General features: G+C 43.5%; 1 protein-coding gene across 8 annotated transcripts in view; it reads left to right on the forward strand.

The window, feature by feature from the left end:
* DST (dystonin) overlaps window positions 1–20458 on the forward strand; it is a 558750-nt gene that overhangs the window by 50486 nt on the left and 487806 nt on the right. For all 8 annotated transcript variants that reach the window (XR_014326489.1, XM_082847286.1, XM_082847281.1 and 5 more), the window contains 2 exons: window positions 7566–7825; window positions 8392–8426. Coding sequence is in view for 7 of the 8 variants with exons in the window: in XM_082847286.1 (XP_082703412.1) it covers window positions 7645–7825; window positions 8392–8426 (216 nt within the window). In the remaining variant the exon portion in view is untranslated. The remainder of the gene's footprint in view (window positions 1–7565; window positions 7826–8391; window positions 8427–20458) is intronic.

Raw genomic sequence — 20458 nt, forward strand, 5'->3', positions numbered from 1 at the left:
TAGCCTTAAGACTATGGAGATCCTTGCAGACTCAGCTGAAGACTGAATTCTAGGACCAGTGTTTTTCGCTCAGAATGGGCTTATGCATTCAAACATCTGGATGGTTGTGAAGTGGCCCTAGATAGTTAATACAGGCTTCCCTTCTCAGGGCTGAAACTGACATTCCAATGAAAGTTACAGAGTGAACTCTCTTGCCCCTCTCCCAATCTGTTTAAAGTCTCGGGAAGACAAGGAAACTCAGAGAACACTGTCTCCACTTAGCCGTAGGGTGGGCGGTGTTCGCCTGCATTGGGGAAATGTCCCTGAACTTGTATAGGTTAGAGCTGAGTGCTTCCTCAGCTCATCCCAGGCTGATGGTGCTCCAGACCCTTCTCCCAGTCTCAGGGGAGGCACTTAGGTGATGTGATGCCGATGGATGAGAGAATGATTTGATGCTGCAGAAGCCTTGGTATCTGTGTGGATTTGTATGGTTTTTGAGGATTCTCTTTTTCTTTTTGGTAATAACTCCTTAAGAACCTGGTGAAAACTATGGACCATGTCCCTCTAAAGAGACTCACAGTTTTACATATAATTTCAGGTCCCTAGAATCCTGTTCGTGAATTCCAGGCTAAAAGCTCCTACAGCAGAGATAAGACCAAGAACAGGCTTTAGGTTTTTGGCTTTCTTTTTGAAATGTAAACTTTACTGGATTCTAATTCAGTGAGTTTGCTATTTGTTTCCCTGTCTTACTCCATAAAGTATTTTGGAACAACAAAGACATTTTAAGACATATTTTTCTTTCTGTTCCTAAATCCATGAGATGTCATTACACTGGGATAATTTCAATACTCTCTGGAACTGTGTGTGTTTGAAACATCTTTTACTAATTTTCGGTTACTCATCCCATTTTCCTTGATACGCTTGCTATCTCTGTTCTCTTAGTGACATTCTTTCAGGCCATCAGCATGCTGATGCATTAGCATACAAAGCTACTACCACAAAATATTTAACGCAAGAGTCCTACAAAAAATTATTGTAAGAAATGGAGATAATTTAGCTATTAAATATTGCTGTTGTTTTATTAAGAAAATCTGGAATTTAATTCATAAACATCAGTTAATCAAGAATTTATTCATCTCATAACATATTTACTATGTAACTTATAAACCTCTTACCTTACTTTTTTCCCTTTTTTCACTTAAGAATGTTGAAATGCTTGTAATGAACATGGCAACTCTTATCTTGGATCTAGAAGGCAATGACTTCTGCTTTCAAACTGGTTTTGTAAGTTGCCCATTCTTAGAAATGGTGGAAATATTTCACACTATCTGAATAATAATGAACAAGACTGCACAGTGATTTATAACTCTGAGAGCTTTATAATTTGATTTACGAACAGCTCTCAGATTTTCCATTGGCAGTTCATACAACTCTGAGTAAACTTTCTGGCCAAATGACTCAGTATTTTGCTGTATGACTAATCCCACACTCATTGTGGAAACTGGAAATGAATTCTATTTGCTTGTGGATAATAAATGATTACTTTACAAAAACTGTCTGCAAAGCATTATAGAGTACATGAATTCAATTATACTGATGTTTTTAAAGCCTCAAACTCAGCAGACTTTTTTGAGAAGTCTGTAATGTTCACAAAAAAGAACAACCCCTCCCTCCAAGCATTATCATGGATTTTGCCACCCATAGGATAACAAATCCTAATTAGGCTCTAAAATTTCTAAAACATTAAAAGAACAATTTGGGATGATGTCATTTGAAATATTTTCTCTTACAATGATGACTTTAAGTTATTTTCCAAGTTTTTATTACTGTAAAATAAAGTCCTTTCCTGGGATATATTTGCTGCAAATATTTGATATTATTGCAAATAACAATTGTTTCTCCTTCATAAATGCAAAATTTAAAAAGACAATAGTGATGCATCTGTATGATGGCTCCCCTGATTCTGGTGGCTGGAAATTGCCTCCAAGATTATGTTAGTTGCTGTCGGTGCTACCAAATGATGTAGCTCCTTGAACTTTCAATACAAGAACATGTATATGGTTGGCATATACAGTCTGGTCTCAGACTGCCATGAAAACTATTTGGGAATAAACAGGTATACAACATGTTTCCTCAGATTCCTCCCAATTCCTTTCATGCCATTGATTTCTGAGAGTAAAAAACTTCACTCAGGATCAAGAAGGTTGCCAGTCCAAAATCAGTATGATTTACTTCAAATCATTTATTGCTAGAGCCATTCTTACCCAAACTTTTTGTTTTCAAGGGGGTAACATTCCAATGGAATGTCTCTGTGTGATTACCAGTTGGGTCATCTACTACCTTCTATCGAGGTTTGTAATAAACGCTTACAAACAGCCAGAGCTACATTCCAAGGCATTCGTTCTCTTTCCCTAAAAATCCTTCTTCTAGTCTGAGCATTAGTAGCCAGGGCTGGTGGGGAGGGGCCCAGGGGCAGGGAGCCATCACAACCAGTCAGGGTCAGTTTTAATTCTGCAGAGTCAAAGGCAGTCTGAGAGCAGAAAGAACTGGTCTGGGGGACCCAGGGAGCATGAGGACAACTATCTAAACCACAAATGCATTGGAGAGGTCACCTTCTCCCCTCCCTTCAACTCTCAGTTTCTCTCCCGCTGCTGGCTCCATCTCCCAAGTTGTACCCCTGTCCTGACAAAAGCCCATGTGTTGCCCTTTACTCAGGCTTTACTTGCATTTCTACCCATGCATTCTAGAGTTAAATTTCACCAAAGACTGTAGACAGCACTCTTGCCTCTTTCCCACGTCCTCGTCCCTCTCCAATCCACTCCCGTCCGGGTTCAGCCTCTCCCACTGTGATGAGCCAGTTCCCCGGAAGGTGTGCAGAGGGCTCATCATCACTGGTCCTCAGTCCTCAGGCTCCTTACCCCAGATGTGCATCTGTCCTGGGAACCCCTGAACTGGAAGCACTTCCCACGTGTCATCTGCTCTCCTTCTGCAGTCCACAAGGGGAAGATATCTCCAAAGCTCTGATTCCAGTTTTTGGTTTTTTTTTTTTACTTTCTGCACAAAGTGTAAAGGTTTTTTTCTTTTTATTAAATTATGTGTAACATAGGCAAAATTATTTCAGTCAATAAATTTTTAAGGAATTTCACATGTTCTGATTTTTTCCACTGCCAATCACCTTTGTTTCACCAAAGCCAGAAACTTCAAGATAAGGTAGCCCTTGCAAAAAGAAGTTTTGCTCAATCCACAGTTGTCATGTCAGTCCGTCCACAATCCTTTTAGTTGGGCTTCTTTGATCTCCAATGGAATATGGACAAACTTCAAAATTCCCCACCTGTAATCTTTGGGATCCAATTTCCTCAAGCAGTTTTCTTTAGGACCATGTTTAGGGTCAGGAGATGGATCTGCCTGGTTCTGAATTTTAGATACCCTTTAAAAATGCATTAAGTTCAAATCATATTCACTCCTAAGCTGTCACACCCTAGAACAGTAGAGATCATTGGGATGTGCCAAATACCTAAGACAAAAAAGGTTTGACTGTTTGGCTTTTCACAGTTCACTTGGCAGCTCTGTCTTGTAGTTCTTCCCCACAGATCTAACACGTAGTTCTATGAGTAAAGGAAACCACGTAGTTACTCTACGAGGCGTTTCCAGTGATGTAGGTTTACAGAAAAAGCCCCATCAGGATAGACCTCAACTGATACCAGTTCTTTCTACACTTTCTCTTCCATAGTCATTTCGTCCACATCAGTGACTTCAACTATAAATTGATGTGGGTGATTCCCATCTGTCTCTGGTTCTCAGTCTCCAGCCGTGTTTTCATGGGTAATTTCACACGGATGACCTTCTGACACCTCTGCCCCTCAATGGGTCTGAAACTCAGTTTGTCACCTCTGCCTTCACAACTCTTCCTTCACCCGAGCCCAAAACTTGAGTCCTCTGCAATCCCTGCCTTTCCCTCAATTGGTCACCACACAGCTTAGATGGATCCTTCTCTTCTTTTCTGTATTTCTCCCTGACCCAAACATCAGGAATTTGTGCCATAACTTCCTACCTCTAGGGAGGTACTGCAGAAGATGTTTCTGTCATGTAATGAAAGCCCCTTACTCTTATCTTTGGGAGCAGAATGACTCAGTGATGAGGGGCCTTGGGGAGGGCCTGCGGCCACCAATGGGCAGGGCTGGTATATGAAAGGTCCCTCCTCACACACGGTCCTGCCTCTTGCTCACTCGTGCTGCAGGCCTCGTGGATTGGAGAGTGTGAGGCTCTTTTTAGCCTCTGGTCTTCAGGTGAGAAGTAGTACAGGTAGGGTTCTTTCCTGCTTTACTGTTGGGAAGGACTGTAATTCTTTAGCTGTGACTGGGCGGGGGTGAAGAGTTAGTGGAAAAGGAATAAGACGCCCCATTTTGGCTTTGAGCCTAAGCTATGCTCTTCAATCTGACTTCACCCTGAATAGGGTTAACATTTTAATTTCCTTTCGGTTCCTCGTGTGTGTTCTCAATTTGGTTGAGCATCTAAAGGGAAAAAGGGCTGCAGGGTGGACCATCTTCTACATACCAGATACCAAACTCTCTTAACTAATTTCCCCAACTCATTTGTCTTCTCTTGTGTGACAGTGCTAGCTCACTATAATAAAAAGTCAAAAAATTATATATACTTTTCCATTTTTATTTTTTCATTCTTTGGTATGAAAGATTTGGCCATGGACTTTCCTCCTCCACCCCTACCTCCAAACTTTAAATTTGTGAATTTGATATAATGTCAATTATTATTTTTTAATGAAAATCTATCAGAAAGAAAAGGTATGAATTTTACTAAATTAACTTCCAAAAAGGATTGATTGGTTGATTTAATATTTATTGAATTCCACAACGCATTAGCATCACACAAACACACAGAAAGAAGCAATTAATAACATGCCATTTGGAGAAGGGAGTGATAAATTAGCAACAAACAAAGCAGAAAACAATGGAACCTAAATACTAAATTCTTTCAACGATTTGGTTTGCTTATTATTATTATTAGTATCCTTGAGATAACTGATGCAAAGAACAGAAATGAACGCATCTAAAAAGAAATATCTATAATCCTACTGCAGGGCAGTTAAGTATTTGCCTGCCAAAAGAGATAAATGATGTTCTTGTGTGCACTTCAAACTTACAAATGGCTGCAGCAAGACTCAGAGTGATAACAATTGTGCTAAAGTCATAACTCAAAATCATAATTGCTATTTAGTTGCTTTCTGTTGTTATAAATGCACAGTTTGGGGCAAAATGGTTACTATGCTGTATTTGCGGTCTTCGGCATGTTTCAAGGATATTTAGGGCCATTTCAGCTCACTCACAAATTTTCCTCAATAAGTATAAAGTAACGATGACCTTCCTCATTGGTTATTTCTCCCAATGTTTGCAAAAGGTTAATTCAGTTTTGTTGTTGTTTTAAACTACTCCACCAGGCCACTGTGAGGCAATGCGGTACAGAATTCTTCCTTTCCTGTTGTGCCCCACACGGCAGGCTCCCAGGCTTCTCCTCAATAACCCCTGCACAGTGGATGGCAATGTGGTCTCCCACTGCAGTGGCTGCGGTATCAGGAAACCTTTGAGCGACCTGCACAAATGCAGTGCTACCTATCAGGCCCAGAGCCAGGGACCTTGTAAGCCCATCCTGCAGGCACTCTGATTCACCATTCTCACTTTATACAGCATCTGCAAGCAAGGTCCACCTTCAAACCAGAACAACTGAATGAGATAATGCTTATTTTATCATAGGAAACAAGATGTACATAAGAAAACTCAATCCATTGTTTCCCATGGTGATGAATCTGGCATTTAAGACGTGCATTATTCAATGCCTTTTTGAGTGTCCTTTAATGTTTACACGTGGTAATACGTTAAAGGCCTTAAGAACATCAATGGTAAGCCTTTATGCAGAGCTGAATAGTGTATTTTGTATAGTTAGAAAACCACACTGATCTTGAGATCCTACAAACAAATAACAAAATTAAGTATTGTCATCGATTTTTGAACTGCTTTCCGGAATTTTACAAAATACTTTATTAAGACACAATTTCTTCAGTCTCCGAAATATTCCAGAGTCCACCCTAGTAGTTACTAGCAACTCCACAAATGCAGTAATGGGTTACCTTGTCACTATAATTGCAGTTTCTCTACGCGAGCAAACAAAACAAGCAAAACCCAGCCCCGCACGGGAAAAGCCAGCACTGGCTCGGAGCAGCAGAAGGCGACAGAACACCGGCCGGCTGAGGTCACTGTCGCAATTGGTCCGGGCCAGGTGGCCCGGCGGCCGCAGGGACAGAGGCCACTGCAGCGCCCCCGCCGCGCCTCCCGCGTCCGCACTGCGCCAGCGGCCCCAGGAAAATCTCCAACTGCAGGATTCCTTTTGCTGATTACGAAGAAAGGGGAGGGGGCAAGAGGGAGAAAGGGAGTGTGTGCGTTTTGAGTGTGATAGATCACTACTTCCTCACTCGCCCTACAAAATCTCTCCTCAAAATATTTACAAGCCAATCTCCAACTTCCTCCATCTGCTGGTTCCTCAATCTGAAATTGCCTCTGCCTCCAATTGCACTAAAGGAGGCAAGGTTTTAGGGTCAACATGGATACAAGAGGATGCAAAGTGCCCCCTTCTCGGCTGAGTGACAGAGTTCAAGTCTGCAGACCCGAGCGCTCCGCCGGGGAGCGCGCCCAGTTCAGGGGGGACGGACGGGACGGGCCCCCGTTCCGGGGTACCCCAATTCCCAGGAAAGGCCCTGCCCGGGGCTCACGCTTCGGCGTGCAGGAACCCCCCGCAAGCAATAGCTCACCCAGCTGCATCCTCCGAAGCCCCAGCCTCGGGGTGGGGCGCGGGGAGGTGGGAAGCAGGGGCAGCACCGCCTGCAGGCTCCAGTCGGCGCCTCGCGGTCTCCCCGTGGCTCCGGGGCGCCCCCTGTCGCCGGGCTTCCAGCGATCTGGGCACGGGAGGCTGGAGAGGTGGCAGCCCGGGCGTCCGGGAACGGAGGGACGCCCGGCCCGTGCCCCCCGGACGGTGCGGACCGGCGGGCGGCCCCGCGGGATGGCGCTGGTCGCTCAGGCCCGGGCGCAGCCCGCGGCTGCCGCCGGAGCCGTAGCAGCCATGTCCGCGCGCCCGCGCTGCCGCAGCCCGGCCGTGATGTCATCCGCTGAGCCCCCGCCGCGACGCCCCACGCCCGCCCCCCGCGGGCCGCCGCGTCCCCGCCCCGCCCCACGTGCTCCCGGCTTTGGGGATGCAGAGGCCGGCGGTGGCCGTGGGACGATGCGCAGAGCCCAGGTGGCCCCGTTGCTGGCGGCGCTGCCCCTCCCCGTCCGCCGCGTCTTCGGCGGGGCTGCGCCCGGGGGCTGCGCACGGGTGGGGGCGGGGGCGCCCGGGGAGGGCGGGGTGGGCTACCCGCGGCCAAGTCCGTGCCAGGTCGCCATCTGCTGAGTCATGGCCAACGCTGCCCGCAGCCCGGGCTTACTCGCGTAGCGCGGCGGACGCGAGTGCGCAGCCATTGGGCCGGGCGCGGGGCCGCAAGCGTCGGGCATGACGCGCTGAGCTGCGCTCGCCCGTGCCCGCAGCTCAGCGTGCGCCCCGCGCGGGTGCTTGTGCCGCCGCCCTCCAGCCCCGCCGGCAGCCGCCGCCGCTTCGCCCCGCACCATGATTGCCGCCGCTTTCCTCGTCTTGCTGAGACCCTACAGCATCCAATGTGCCCTTTTCCTCTTGTTGCTTCTGCTGGGCACCATCGCCACCATCATCTTCTTCTGCTGCTGGCACCGCAGGCTCCAGAAGGGGAGGCATCCGATGAAATCGGTCTTTTCGGGTCGTTCAAGGAGCCGAGGTAAGACACCCCGCGACGGGCTTACTCGGGCCGGAAGGAATCTTTAAGCCGATTTGAAGAGGGAAGCGCGCTCTCTGGCTTCCGCGCTGCTCCCTCTACCCTATCCACGCCCGCTCCCCTAGCCCAGTGCGTTTCCGTGTTTAGCGTCCCTGTGCCCCTCCTCGGGTCGGCCGGATTGGGGTGACCGCGGGAAGCAGATCGCCGGGAGGTGAGGGGAACGCACCAGATGCTTGGTGTCAGTGTGCTTAAGCCCTGGGGATGGCTGGAGCGCAGTCCGGGCTGCGGCAGCCTCGTCCACCCCCACCCTCCGGCCGGCGCTGGACCGTTGGGCATGGAGAGTTCGGGGCTCCCCAACTCCCCCAGAACTTTCCCTGAAACTTCTCGCGGAGAAATCACCTAGAGACCGATGGCCTAGTAAACAGCCCTCCCAGCAGGCTGTCCCCACTGCGTTAGAGGCGTCCGGAACGCGCCTCCCCGACCCTCGTCCCCCGGGTAAGTCGTCCGTGACTCGGCAGGTGAAGAACAAGCAGTTAATTGACGTCTCGTTTTTCTTTTTTTTTCCGCAGATGCTGTTTTGAGATCACACCACTTTCGTTCCGAGGTAATTTATTTAGCGCGCACGCTCAAGGTCAGAAGAAGTTCTCTTTGCTGGGTACCAATATTAATCATATGGGTGTTCAGAAGCCAGTAGGGCGTTGAATGGCGAGCATGCTACCCCCAAGCCGAAAGGGACGTGTTTCCTTTTAAGTGACTCCCCAGCATGAGTGCCTAGTGAACGGTATTGGCAGATCTCTTGTGTCCTGGAGCCGCTGTGCTGGAAGGGGTGAGACAGCCCTTAAAAGCGGCCAGACCTTAGGAACTGAGCCTCGGGATGGATCTCAGTTTCCTTGACAATCTATAAATCGCCCGAAGCTTTCTGGGTGCAGGCAGCTGGCGGCGGCTGTTCACTTGGGTATCTAACCTCAGCTGGGAGCTTTTAGGGAGCTGGTGCAGAGCAGTTTGATCCATGTGCATTTTCCTTTAGACTTTCAAGTTTATATTCCTATTCACCCGGAAAGAGCTCCATGTTTTACTGGGGATGTCTGATGATTTTTGCAGAGCGATGGTGGTAGTGATCTGGCTTTACTAACAAAACGTGGACCATCCCTCCATAAACAGGTGACCTGGCTTTGCAGCAATTCAGTGGAACTGTTGTAGGACTAGTTCCGCTGGAGATAGACCAAAATGAGAAACACAAGCTCTCCCTGACCCAGCATTTCTTGATGAATTTCCAGGCCAACCCTCCACTTAATGCGAGATGATTGTCCCTCTTTTCCCACGAGTTTCACACAGCCAGGAGGGTGCTGGTAGCAATGTTTGATGCCCTTTGCTCATTTTAGCAAAGACTTCATAGTTAGAAACGCTCCATTGACTTGCCATTTACCTGAAAAGTTATTTTACATTTCATTTCACTAGTTAATCCAATGTTTTATTCCACCCTAGATGTTTGATTGGACTCTGGTTGCTTGATAGCTTTTACTGCATTACTATAACATCGTTATAATGTGGCACAATGAATAATTCTACATGGAACCCCAGTGGGTGAGAACTATTAACTCAGTTTAGGACTGTAAAGAGAATAAAATAACCAGTCAGATAATCAGAGGTTCCATTGCTGCCTTTACACTAACTAGCTGTGTGGTGCTGGGAAACTCTCTCAACTTCTCAGCCCTTCAACTATAAAATAGGGCCAATAGTACCTTATAGGGCTGTAGGGGGAGGGCAGGTTTACCAGTAATCATGTTAACAAAACCCCACTTAGTTCATAGTAGCTATTCAGTACTGGGTAGGTATCATTACATTTTGTAAAATTGAATTAAAAATGTGTAAAAATAAAAGATCTGTCCATAAATCTTAAAGTCTTTATTAGATTAATTCAAAGTTATGTGAAACAGCATAAGCTGTGCCTGTTATGAACCAACACTTTTTGAATACTTGATTAATTTAATAGAATAACCCATTTAGAGGTGACAAAAAATAAATCACAGCCAGGGTGCGAACAACAAAATTTAGGATTTTCATTTTAAAAGGAAATCACCAGTGTAGTACGTGTAAATGATAGAACCGGAATAAGAATCCTGTTATGGGTTGTTAGATTAGTCATCAAGTGTTTCAACTAAAGCATAGGCAGAAAAAATGAGATAGGTCTACGTTTTGTCTAGTTATCTGTCAGTTAAGCATTTGTCCTGAGCTTGCATTTGGTTAGGAAAGCTGGGAGTGATTGTTTAATGCCATAGCTCATTTCACAAGATTCCTGGTACAGGTTGACATCCTGTGTGTGCTTCGTATTTGCCTTGTCTGCCGGGCTGGGAACATCATGACGGCATGGACCAAGTCTCTCTTGTTTAGGGCTATATCCCCACTGCCTGGTGTATAATGGGCTCTTAATAAGTATTTATCAAATGAGTGAAAAATTCTCTGTGAGTGCCAGTTCTTGTAACTGGGCAAATACAACTCAGAATTGGGCCAAAAAGAAAAATGCACATTCTCAGGACGTTGCTCAGAATTCAGCATTTGCTGAATCCCAACTCTTATTTTATCTTTCTAGACTTTAAAACATTGCCCTGGAGTTTGTGTTAAAAAATGTAAATCACTAATTATAACAAAATGTATTTGGTTAGATTTTTTTTTCTCAGAAAGTTCAATGCGGTATTAGCTTCATTTGTTGATAGGCCCCCCATGTTCCTTTTCATACCAAGTCCCTGGGTTAAACTACTCAAAGAATGTCATTTTATAAGTAAAAATCGTGAGACTGTTCCATGAGAATGTCATATTTCATCATTGTTTCATGTTCTCCACAAATAAGACATTTTCCTCTACGGAAAACAGAGGGGATTTTTTTTCCTTCTCCGTTTCTACCAAAATGCCATTTCCAGCAGGATTTTCTCCTTGAGAAATACCTATGAAGTTTTTGGATTCTAGCGTGTTAGAAAATTAGAACTTGTGTCACATAATGGCTATTCTTGTTGCTTTGTAGCAATAGCTGCTGCAAAATAAGTATCAAAGAAAATGTTTTGATTTTCCTACAAGTTATAGTCCTGTCGAGTATTCTATTCCTCATCCCAATTTCAGTCAGTAGATAATTCACTCTCAGTATTGCCGTGGCTGTCAAATGAGGAAAATGGGTTTAGGATCTGCGGACTTATTTTGAAATGTGAAAGAGCTTTGGGAAAGCCCTGGAACACATGAGGAAGTTCAGTTAGCTCTTGGCTGCTTTGCTTGGCGGAGGATATTGCTTCTGCTTTCCACACGTCCAGGAAAGTCCAACTGGAGAGGAAATTTCAGGATGTTTCTTCCCAGGTAGGAAGAGAAATACTTCTCCACGGGGGAAACCATGGCATCAGGACTCAGTGTGCTTTGGGGAAGTTCTGCAGCAGGAAAAAAAGCCACGTATCTCTTGTGAGGGGCTGCAGCTTTTCCCCCCTCACTAAGTGGATAATAAACACCTTTCTTCAACTCAGTTTCTTCCTCATGAAGCTAGAAATAAATGATTCAGAGATTTATGAGATGTTTGGGAACCATAACCACCAACAGCCCCTTTTTATTTTCATATACTTGCAAACTCATCTCTACTGGCTTAAGAGTTCTCTAAGTTTTAATAATAGCATATGAGAATGTAAAATTATTAATCTACTCAGAAAGGGCTCAATCTCCAATTCTCTGACAGATAAAAGGCCCAGTTAGATAGCTAGAAATATGTGCTTTGTATATGAAAATAAAATACTTGTACCATATATATAGTAATAAACAATATATATAGTGATGAGAGGTGATTTCACATGGAGATGGGATGCAGTCTGGAAACCAAGTGTTCATTCTGGGTCTCTAAGAAGGATACTTTTCCTGGGGACTTAATAATGTTTGATGCTGTGACTTTACACAATGCTTAACTGTTTCCCTAGATGCCTGTGGTGAAGATCAGACAGTGACAGTCCTGATTTTAAGGAAATCTCGGAAAGTGATATGGGTAATTGAGGTACCATTAGATTACAAGAAAGAACCTTGTGAGCCCTTCAGTAGAGTGAAGACAATTACATATAATGCCCTTGGAGAATACCCAGCATGAACAGTGGTACATGATCCCTATTCATCAGCTCGGTGGAATAAGGGCAGCCTTGTTTGATATCAGCAGAGGCAGGAGGGTGTTTTGTGTCCATCAGGATTGAGTAAATATCTTCACTTCCTGTTTAAGGGAAAGGAACCAAAAGAGTTAACTCTAGTTAACTCAAGCGAGATAAGGACTCAGTAAGACAGGAACCCCCAGCTACATTTTGTCTGCTGTGTAGTGTTTAACTGTGTCACTCACAGCTCAAAGAATCATATGCCCAAAATTCTCAATGAAAGAGAGAGGCTAAGTGGAGTGAATTTTTAGTGGCGATTTCTTGCAAAGCTGAATGGGCAAATCCTTTGGGTTTTTCCAGTAATTTTCCACGTTATCGTAGATGAAAGGATGGTCCACACTGACCCTCTTGGCCTCATCATGTTTCCAGAGAATCCCTGCACCAAACCATGGAAAAATGGTCAGTGGAATACCCATAGTTCACAGCTTGTTGTGGAATTTGCATCTTTCATTAAGGGTTACTCAGTGGATTAGAGAAACTGATAGTTTATTATTTAGCTCTCTTTTACAATTAGGTTATCTTTATAAATAAATTCTTTGCCTAGAGTTAAATTCTAGGTCTAAGTTAGTTTATGCTAATTAAATCAGTCTTAAGTTGAATTCCACACATGATACAGGGTTCATTTTGTTTCACACAATTATTTTAAAAACAAACATTTACTTTTTCATCCTTTATGAGGTATGGTATTAGAGGACAGGAATAAGAATGGGTCTGAGGTGTAGTCCCTGCCTTGACGATGACTTCCAGGTCACTCCCAATATCAGTGCTGAAATTTTATAGTTACTGGTTTCTTCTGCTCCAGTAACTGAACTGACATCCAACTATGAATCACAAATCTGATGGGAGCATCAGAGGCCAAGCTGTGCAAGTAAAGCCAGTACATTTGTGAAAAAGACAAATTCACCCCATTCACCAAAGTCACTACCACCATATAATTTACCCTTACTTTAGCTACGTGGCAACAAAGCAGAATGCTAAAAGCAAAAGAAGAAGAAGAAGAAAGAAGAAAACCCACTTTTTTTTTCATGCATCCAAACCTTTTAAATCCAGTCTAGATGAAAGTGGAAACAAAAGCTTTTTCGGAGAAGTCTGAAATCTTTGTCTAACCTCAAGGGTTAGGAATGACTCTTTTTGAGATTGCAGTTACAACATAGAAACAGGCTAATAACAAGTATTGGTTTAATGAAAGGATTACAGGAGTAAGAGTTCAAAGTCCTGGCTTTGGGTTCCAGCTCTGCCACTAACAAACTGTGCCGTCTTGGTCTAGTCTTTTAGGGTCTCTGAGATTCAGACTTTCTGTTTTCACTGGTAACATGAAGATGATCTCTGAATCTCCTTCAGAGTAAACAGGCCCTGTTTCTGTTATGTGCAAAAAAGCATCCTGCTAAAAAAAGGCATCATGTAAAACATGATTCCTTCTAGGAACTGAAGGCAGGTAAAGATAAAGATACAATTAGCATAAACACAAAGTAACAAATTATGTATAGAAAAGGAATGGTTGGAATACTTCTGATGATATGATTGCTTCTGGCTGGGGTGATCAGAGAAGCCTTCCAGGAGGGGGTGATATTTCTGCTGCAGCATGCAGGCTGAGTAGTATCTGGCTAGACAGACAGGGGCTCAGAGCAAACCCCCAGGCCAGCAGAACCGCTTAAGAATAGGCAACGATTAAGGAAACACACCTGTTTTCAGAGCTCAGAACACGCCAATATGATTAGAAGAAAGGGGTCTTGAGATCACATCAAGATGGAAATATAAGTAGGTGCCAGCTATAATAAAAAAATAATTTTTGTGTACCACTTGACAGCTGACAAAGGCTTTGACAGAACATTATTTTATTTGAATGCCTTAGGAGGACACCTGCTGTGAGCCCTCTCAAGAGAAGGAAAGACTTTTGATTTCTTTTCTAGTAACTATGGCCAAACAGCCCGATCACTCTTTTTTCTCTGTTACGGAGAGTGGAGAGTTGTGGCCTCAGCTGCGGAGGCCTGGGACCATGATTGGCTGGGGGTCTTTCTGGTCACGCCGAAGCTGTACTCTTGCAGCGCATTGCATGTTTCAGGTCTAGTGCTCAAGCATCACTGGGTTATATTTGACTGCAGACACCATATGTCCAGGGGTTTGTGACAACCTGCTCCTGTGGTCATTACAACTCCTAATGCAAAGCATAGTAAATTTGCAGGCAATTTATTATGTACAAGGCTATGTAATATATTACAGTTTTTAAAAGTATTTGAAATGTGTCTCTGCTTTTAAACTTCTTCCTTGAAGAAAATCCCTCTCCCATAATAATCTGAATGTCTATTTCCTCCTCAAATCCTCAAACCTAGCCCTTCGCCCTCAGCCAGTGACTTTTGTCTCCTAACTCACAGAGAACAACTTCTTGCCCCTACAAACTAAGTGGCATCTTAATCTTCCCTCCCAGCCCAAGGAAAACTTCATCTGTCCTCCCTATGGGTATTTTATGCTTATGCCATGAATTCCTTGTCTTCCTGTCTCTTGGGAGCTGTTCTGTGAGTCGTCCCCTCCTTTCTCTTCTGATGCTCCCTCTCTCCTGGCCCCTGTTTCTAACACATAAACATCATAGGTGCGTCCTTTTGAAAACAACGTAAACCTCCCTATACCACCAGCTCTTCTCTTAAGAAAAGTTCTCTGAAATCTGCCATCTCCTATTCCTCGCCTCTCATTTACTCCTCAATTTAGTAAAATCTGGCTTCTGCTGCTACGACTTGAAACCACTCACCCTTAGCTCAACATTGAGTTCTAAATTGTTACATCACATATTTCCACCTTAGGTTTAATCGACTTATCTTGCATTGGACTTTGTTGGCCACTGATCCCTTCTTGAAACTCTCCCCCACCCCCAACCTTTTTTCTCTGGCCACGGCTCCCTCTGTTCCTGCACTGGACCCTCTTCCTACTTAGATGTTGACATTCCCAGCGTATTCCCTTGCTCATAATTTTTCAAATAGCTTTATTGAGATATAATTCACATACTATACAGTTCACCCATTAAAAATGTACCATTCAATGATTTTTAGTGTTTACAACGCTGTGCAGCCATCACACAATTTAAGAAGATGATGCAACAATGCAGTCATGCATTGTTGGTCAGCTTCTGGCTGACTCACAGTTTGCCTCTACGTGGTCTGTCCTCTTCCATCAAGCCAACCCAGGCTGGTTCACATGCAGTTAGATTCAGGTTCCAATAGCAGCAAGACTGGAAGTGCACTAGGCCTCTTGAGGTCTAGGCTCTCAGCTCATAGACGGCCTCTGCTCACACATTGTTTTGGGGAGTGGGGGAAATAGAGGGCTGATGGGAGAAGTTAAATAGTGTTGTGGCCACTTTTGCAATTTTGTAGCTAATCTTTTGATTTATGTTTAGTTTGCTGCTGTCTACGATCTCTAAAACACTCATTTTAAGCTTTTTCTGTCGTTTTCCCTGGGCAGTCTTTTCTAATACCTTCACTTACATCTGTATAAAAATTACTTCCACCTGAAATTTTTAAGCCTAACCATTTCAACAATTTTGGGGGCTATACTTTCCAGTTTTAGAATATTTTCCATCACCCCAGAAAGATTTCTCATGCCTGTTTTCCACTGATCCCTGTTCCTACCCCTAACCTGCAAAACCATGAATCTGCTTTTGGTATCTGTGGATTTGCCTTTTCTGGACATTGTATGTAAGTGGAATCATATAATAGGTAGTCTTTTGCATCTCTGGCTTCTTTCACGCATGTTAATGTTTTCTAGGTTCATCCATGTTGTAGCATGTATCAATAGTTTGTTCATTTTTATTGCTAAATAGTACTTTATTCTATGACTATACCACACTTCATTTATCCATTCACCAGTTGATGGACATTGGATTTTCCCCCAATTTTTAGCTATTATAAATAATGCTGCTGTGGATATTTGCTTGAAATCTTTGTGTGGACATATGTTTCTATTTATCTTGGGCAGATACCTAGGAGTAGAATTCCTAGCTTGTATGTTAAGTATGTATTTAACTTTTTGAGGAAATTGTCAAACTGTTTTCCAAAGTGGCTGTTCAGTGTAACATTCTCAACAGCAGGGTATGAGGGTTCCAGTTTCTCCACATCCTTGACAATACTTGTTATTGTCTTTTTGATCATAGCTCTTCTAGTGGGTCTGAAGTGGTATCACTTTAGTTTTCATTTGCATTTCCCTAATGACTAATGATTTTGAGCATTTTTTTCGTGTCCTTGTTAGCAGTTCAGAGATCTTAGTGAAATGTTCAAATCTTTGCCCATTTTTATTTTATTTTATTTTTTACTTTATTGAAATACTGAGTTTCGAGTTCCATCTTTAAAAACGAAATGGGCATTTTGGACAATACATTCGTTACAGAAACGAAATAAAATGGAAAGTTCTAGCAAACTAAATAATCTTCTTAAAGAAATTTCCTCCACTGCAGGAAATCTTGCATAGTCTCCTGGCCAGTCACCTGGAGCAATTCTTCACATAATTGATGATTTTAATTTAAAATTTAAGTATTCAAATTCTTTATGTATACCTCTTAAGATTTTCTATTTTTTCTTGAGTCAGTTTGATAATTTGTGTCTTTCTGGAAATTTGTTCATTTTATCTAAATTGTCTAATTTGTTGGCCTAATAGTATTCTCTTTTGCTCCTTTTAATTTCTGTAGGGTTGGTATTACTTTTGTTGGTTCTTTTTGTGTTCATCCAGCCAGAAGGTTGGGGTTTGCTCCCCTATTCGTTGCACACTTCTGTGACTATGCTTGTGTCCAGGGCCAGGTGGCAGGAAGAGAGGGAAAGAATACAATGGGAGTTTGTCCTAGTTTCTTGGGATCAGAAAGGAAGGTTTCCTTCCTAAGAGTTTTATTTTCTCCTCCTTTGGGATTTCTAATGTCACTGCTCGTGGGATTGCTTGAAAGCTGAGGCTTAAGAGAACTCAGAGAAGAAAAAGATGGGGGATTTCTGCACTCTGAGTCTTAAGAATTCTCTTCTTCACTCCTCAAGCCAGAATGAGGGGACTTTTCCTGGAGCTGTCTCTGCCTCAGCTCAGTACCCAGCTCTGGGTTTCAGGCTGAGCTGCTTGCTTGCATTCAGTCTGGGGGATACTGGAGAGCAAACATGGCAAACTCATCACTGGTTTGGTGGTACTTCGAATTCTGGCCTTTTTACTTCAAGCCTCTCGCTACTCTTTGCTTTTCAGGATCCTCAGAAGCTACTCAGTGCATTCTGTCCAGGTGTACAGCCATGCTCAGTGGGAGGCATGTGCTTGTTCTAATTTATTGTAACCAGAGCCAGTCTGTTTAAAAAAGATTTATTTATTTATTTTTGGCTGCAATGGGTGTTATGGCACACGGGATCTTTGTTGAGGCATGTGGGATCTTTTTTAGTTGTGGCATGTGGGCTCATAGTTGAGGCATGCCGGCTCATAGTTGCGGCATGTGGGATGTAGTTCCCCGACCAGGGAACGAACCTGGGCCCAGTGCATTGGGAGTGCGGAGTCTTACCCACTGGACCACCAGGGAAGTCCCAGAACCAGTCCGTTTTTAATTAGTCTATCCACCCTCCACCTTAAGCCCATTGCTTTCCTTCTTTTATTATTTAGTTTTTGGAAAATCTCATAGCATTTTGCCATCTAGTTAAGATGAGGTTGGCAGAAATGTGTATTGCTACATATAACTCATGCAGTACTGAAGAGTCCCCCTATTTCATTATTATGCAGAATTTTTAGGAATCTAACTTCAATACATTGTCATTTGAAAAAAATTTCTTTTCTTTTTGTTCAGTCTTGTCATTCTCCAGATTTTCTGGATTTTCCACTAATTCTTGAAAACCAAATAGATTGCAATACCTGCAGATTTTATTTACAAAGAGAATAGAACTCTCACATTAAGAAGTAATTTATCAGGGGCTTCCCTGGTGGCTCAGTGGTTAAGAATCCACCTGCCAATGCAGGGGACACGGGTTCAAGCCCTGGTCCGGGAAGATCCCACATGCCACGGAGCAACTAAGTCCATGCACTGCAACTACTGAGCCTGTGCTCTTGAGCCCACGTGCCACAACTACTGAAGCCTGTGTGCCTGGTGCCTGTGCTCTGCAACAAGAGAAACCACTGCAATGAGAAGCCCACGCACGGCAACGAAGAGCAGCCCTCACTCGCCGCAACTAGAGAAAGCCCACGCGCAGCGAGGAAGACCCAATGCAGCCAAAAATAAATAAATAAAATAAATTTATATAAAAAAAGAAGTAATTTAGCAATAGACTGTTAGGTTTCAATAACTAACTGACCAGCTCTGGAGAATCAAATCCCTGACCTGACCCAGCCTGTAGTGGCTGCAGCGAGGAGGCAGCAGGCCTCTGCGAGCATTTCCAGCAGATCCAGATTGTAACTCTCTTGTTTTGAAAGCTGCTGTAGGGTGTCCTGAAGGAATTACAGATATATTTGGGAAGATTTGGTGAGATGGTCCAACTTTTTTTTTTTTAAGTGAGTAGTCACAAATAGAAACTTAAAATTTTTAAAAATAAAATAATAATAATGAGGTCTAATTAATTTCTACCGTTCTGAAGTCCTTCTACAGGATCTTAACTGTTGGTGGGCATTCTGAGAATCTCATGAAAGCTCTGGTCCACATCTCCAGAAAAATTAGAGCTACATAGACGTATACTTTCTCACATACTTTCAGGTGCCTTCAGGGGCCCTCTTCATGCTCATCTGTGGATCCTGGGGCAGAGGTAGACCCCAGTTAAGAACTCCTGCAGTGAACTGACTAGATATCCTGCCTAGTTAGGGTCGCTCTGGGCAGTGCCTTGGCAGGGCGGATTGAGCTCAGGTGTGAGATGTGGTAGAAAAACTCCTGTAAATTACCCGTGATACTTGGAGAAATAGTAATTCACAAAGTTGTCCCCAGTCTACAACTTGAAATGCCAGCTCAGATCTTTTTCCTGCAGCCAGGAGGTAGGAGGTACCCTTCAGGCTGATGCGATTGCTCCAAGTTTGTTTGTTTGAACTGAAGAAGTGTGTGTTCAGGAATATATGGGGCTACAGAAGCTCCCTGGGGAGATGTTTCTCAGCCCCCCCCCCTTCACCATGCTGCAGTGATAGGGCCGCGTGAGAGGTGTAGTGGGGAGGGTCCTGACCATACAGAGAGGTGGTAGGGAGGGTCCTGACTTAGGCATTGAAGACCTGTGGTCAAGCCTGTTCCTTAGCTCACCTTGAGGGTAAGTCACTTATTATTGCTGAGATTCCCTTTCTCTTTGGGTAAACTAGAAATAGCAATGCCTGTTCTTTTTTTTTTTTTTTTTACAATTTTATTTGTTTATTTATTTTGGGCCATGTAGCATGTGGGATCTTAGTTCCCCAACCAGGGATCAAATCCGTACCCCCTGCATTGGAAGCGTGGAGTCTTAACCACTGGACCACCAGGGAAGTCCCTCTGTCTTTTAACAGGACCTGTGAGAATCAGTGACAGTAATATATGTGATTTTTAAAATACCTAAGCCACTCAAATGGAAAGATATAGGGATGCATAGCATAATAGCTATGACAGAATGGCACCTTCATTCACCACGCGTTTATTCACCGCATTAGATGATAGTAAATACCTATCATCTAATACCACAGGACATATTTAATTTCCCTGTGCTCCTGGTTGGGAAAATGGCCCTTCTATCTCTCAAATACTTTTTAGAATCTCCTCATTGTATATAGAAGAGAGAATAAAAGGAAGTTTGGTGATACAGAATGAGAAAGTCAAATGATTTGTATGACATTTAGGTTGGAAAGATCAGTAATTGAGTAGTTTATATTAGTTTTTTTTTAACATCTTTATTGGAGTATAATTGCTCTACAATGGTGTGTTAGTTTCTGCTTTATAACAAAGTGAATCAGTTATACATATACATATGTTCCCATATCTCTTCCCTCTTGCGTCTCCCTCCCTCCCACCCTCCCTATCCCACTCCTATATTAGTTTGTAAAATGATAGTCAAGGGGAGCAGGATGCTTTTAGGCTCTTCTGAAAATAGTGAGATCTCACCCTGCTCTACATCCTGTGCTGGAGATGACCTAGTTATGGGGAATGATAATAGCTGCCATTTTCTGAGAGTGTGCCTGTCTTTATAGATGTTCTATCTCATTTAATCAGCCCTTGCCCAGTGACTCCCAAAGCTGAAATCCCAGCCTTGGCTCTTTTACCTGCAGAGCCCATGCTCATAGCTACCGAGAAACAGGAAAGTGGGGCTGAATTACAATGAGCTGAACTGGCATTTGCCCTTCCTAAGGTTCATAGGGATCAGTGTTAACTTACAGCCTTTAACCTTGAAAACTGAGAATAACCTTTGAGCTTGCTCTTCAGGACTTAGAGATAGTGGTAATTGCCATCTGAAAGCAGGGTGGGGACTCAGATAGAAGCAAGTTTTCTTTTTTTATTAATTAAAATTAAATTAATTAATTAAATTTTGGCTGCGTTGGGTCTTCA

The sequence above is a fragment of the Leucopleurus acutus genome (assembly GCF_964270905.1).
Source record: "Leucopleurus acutus genome assembly, chromosome: 10".
Classification (NCBI taxonomy): Eukaryota; Metazoa; Chordata; class Mammalia; order Artiodactyla; family Delphinidae; genus Leucopleurus; species Leucopleurus acutus.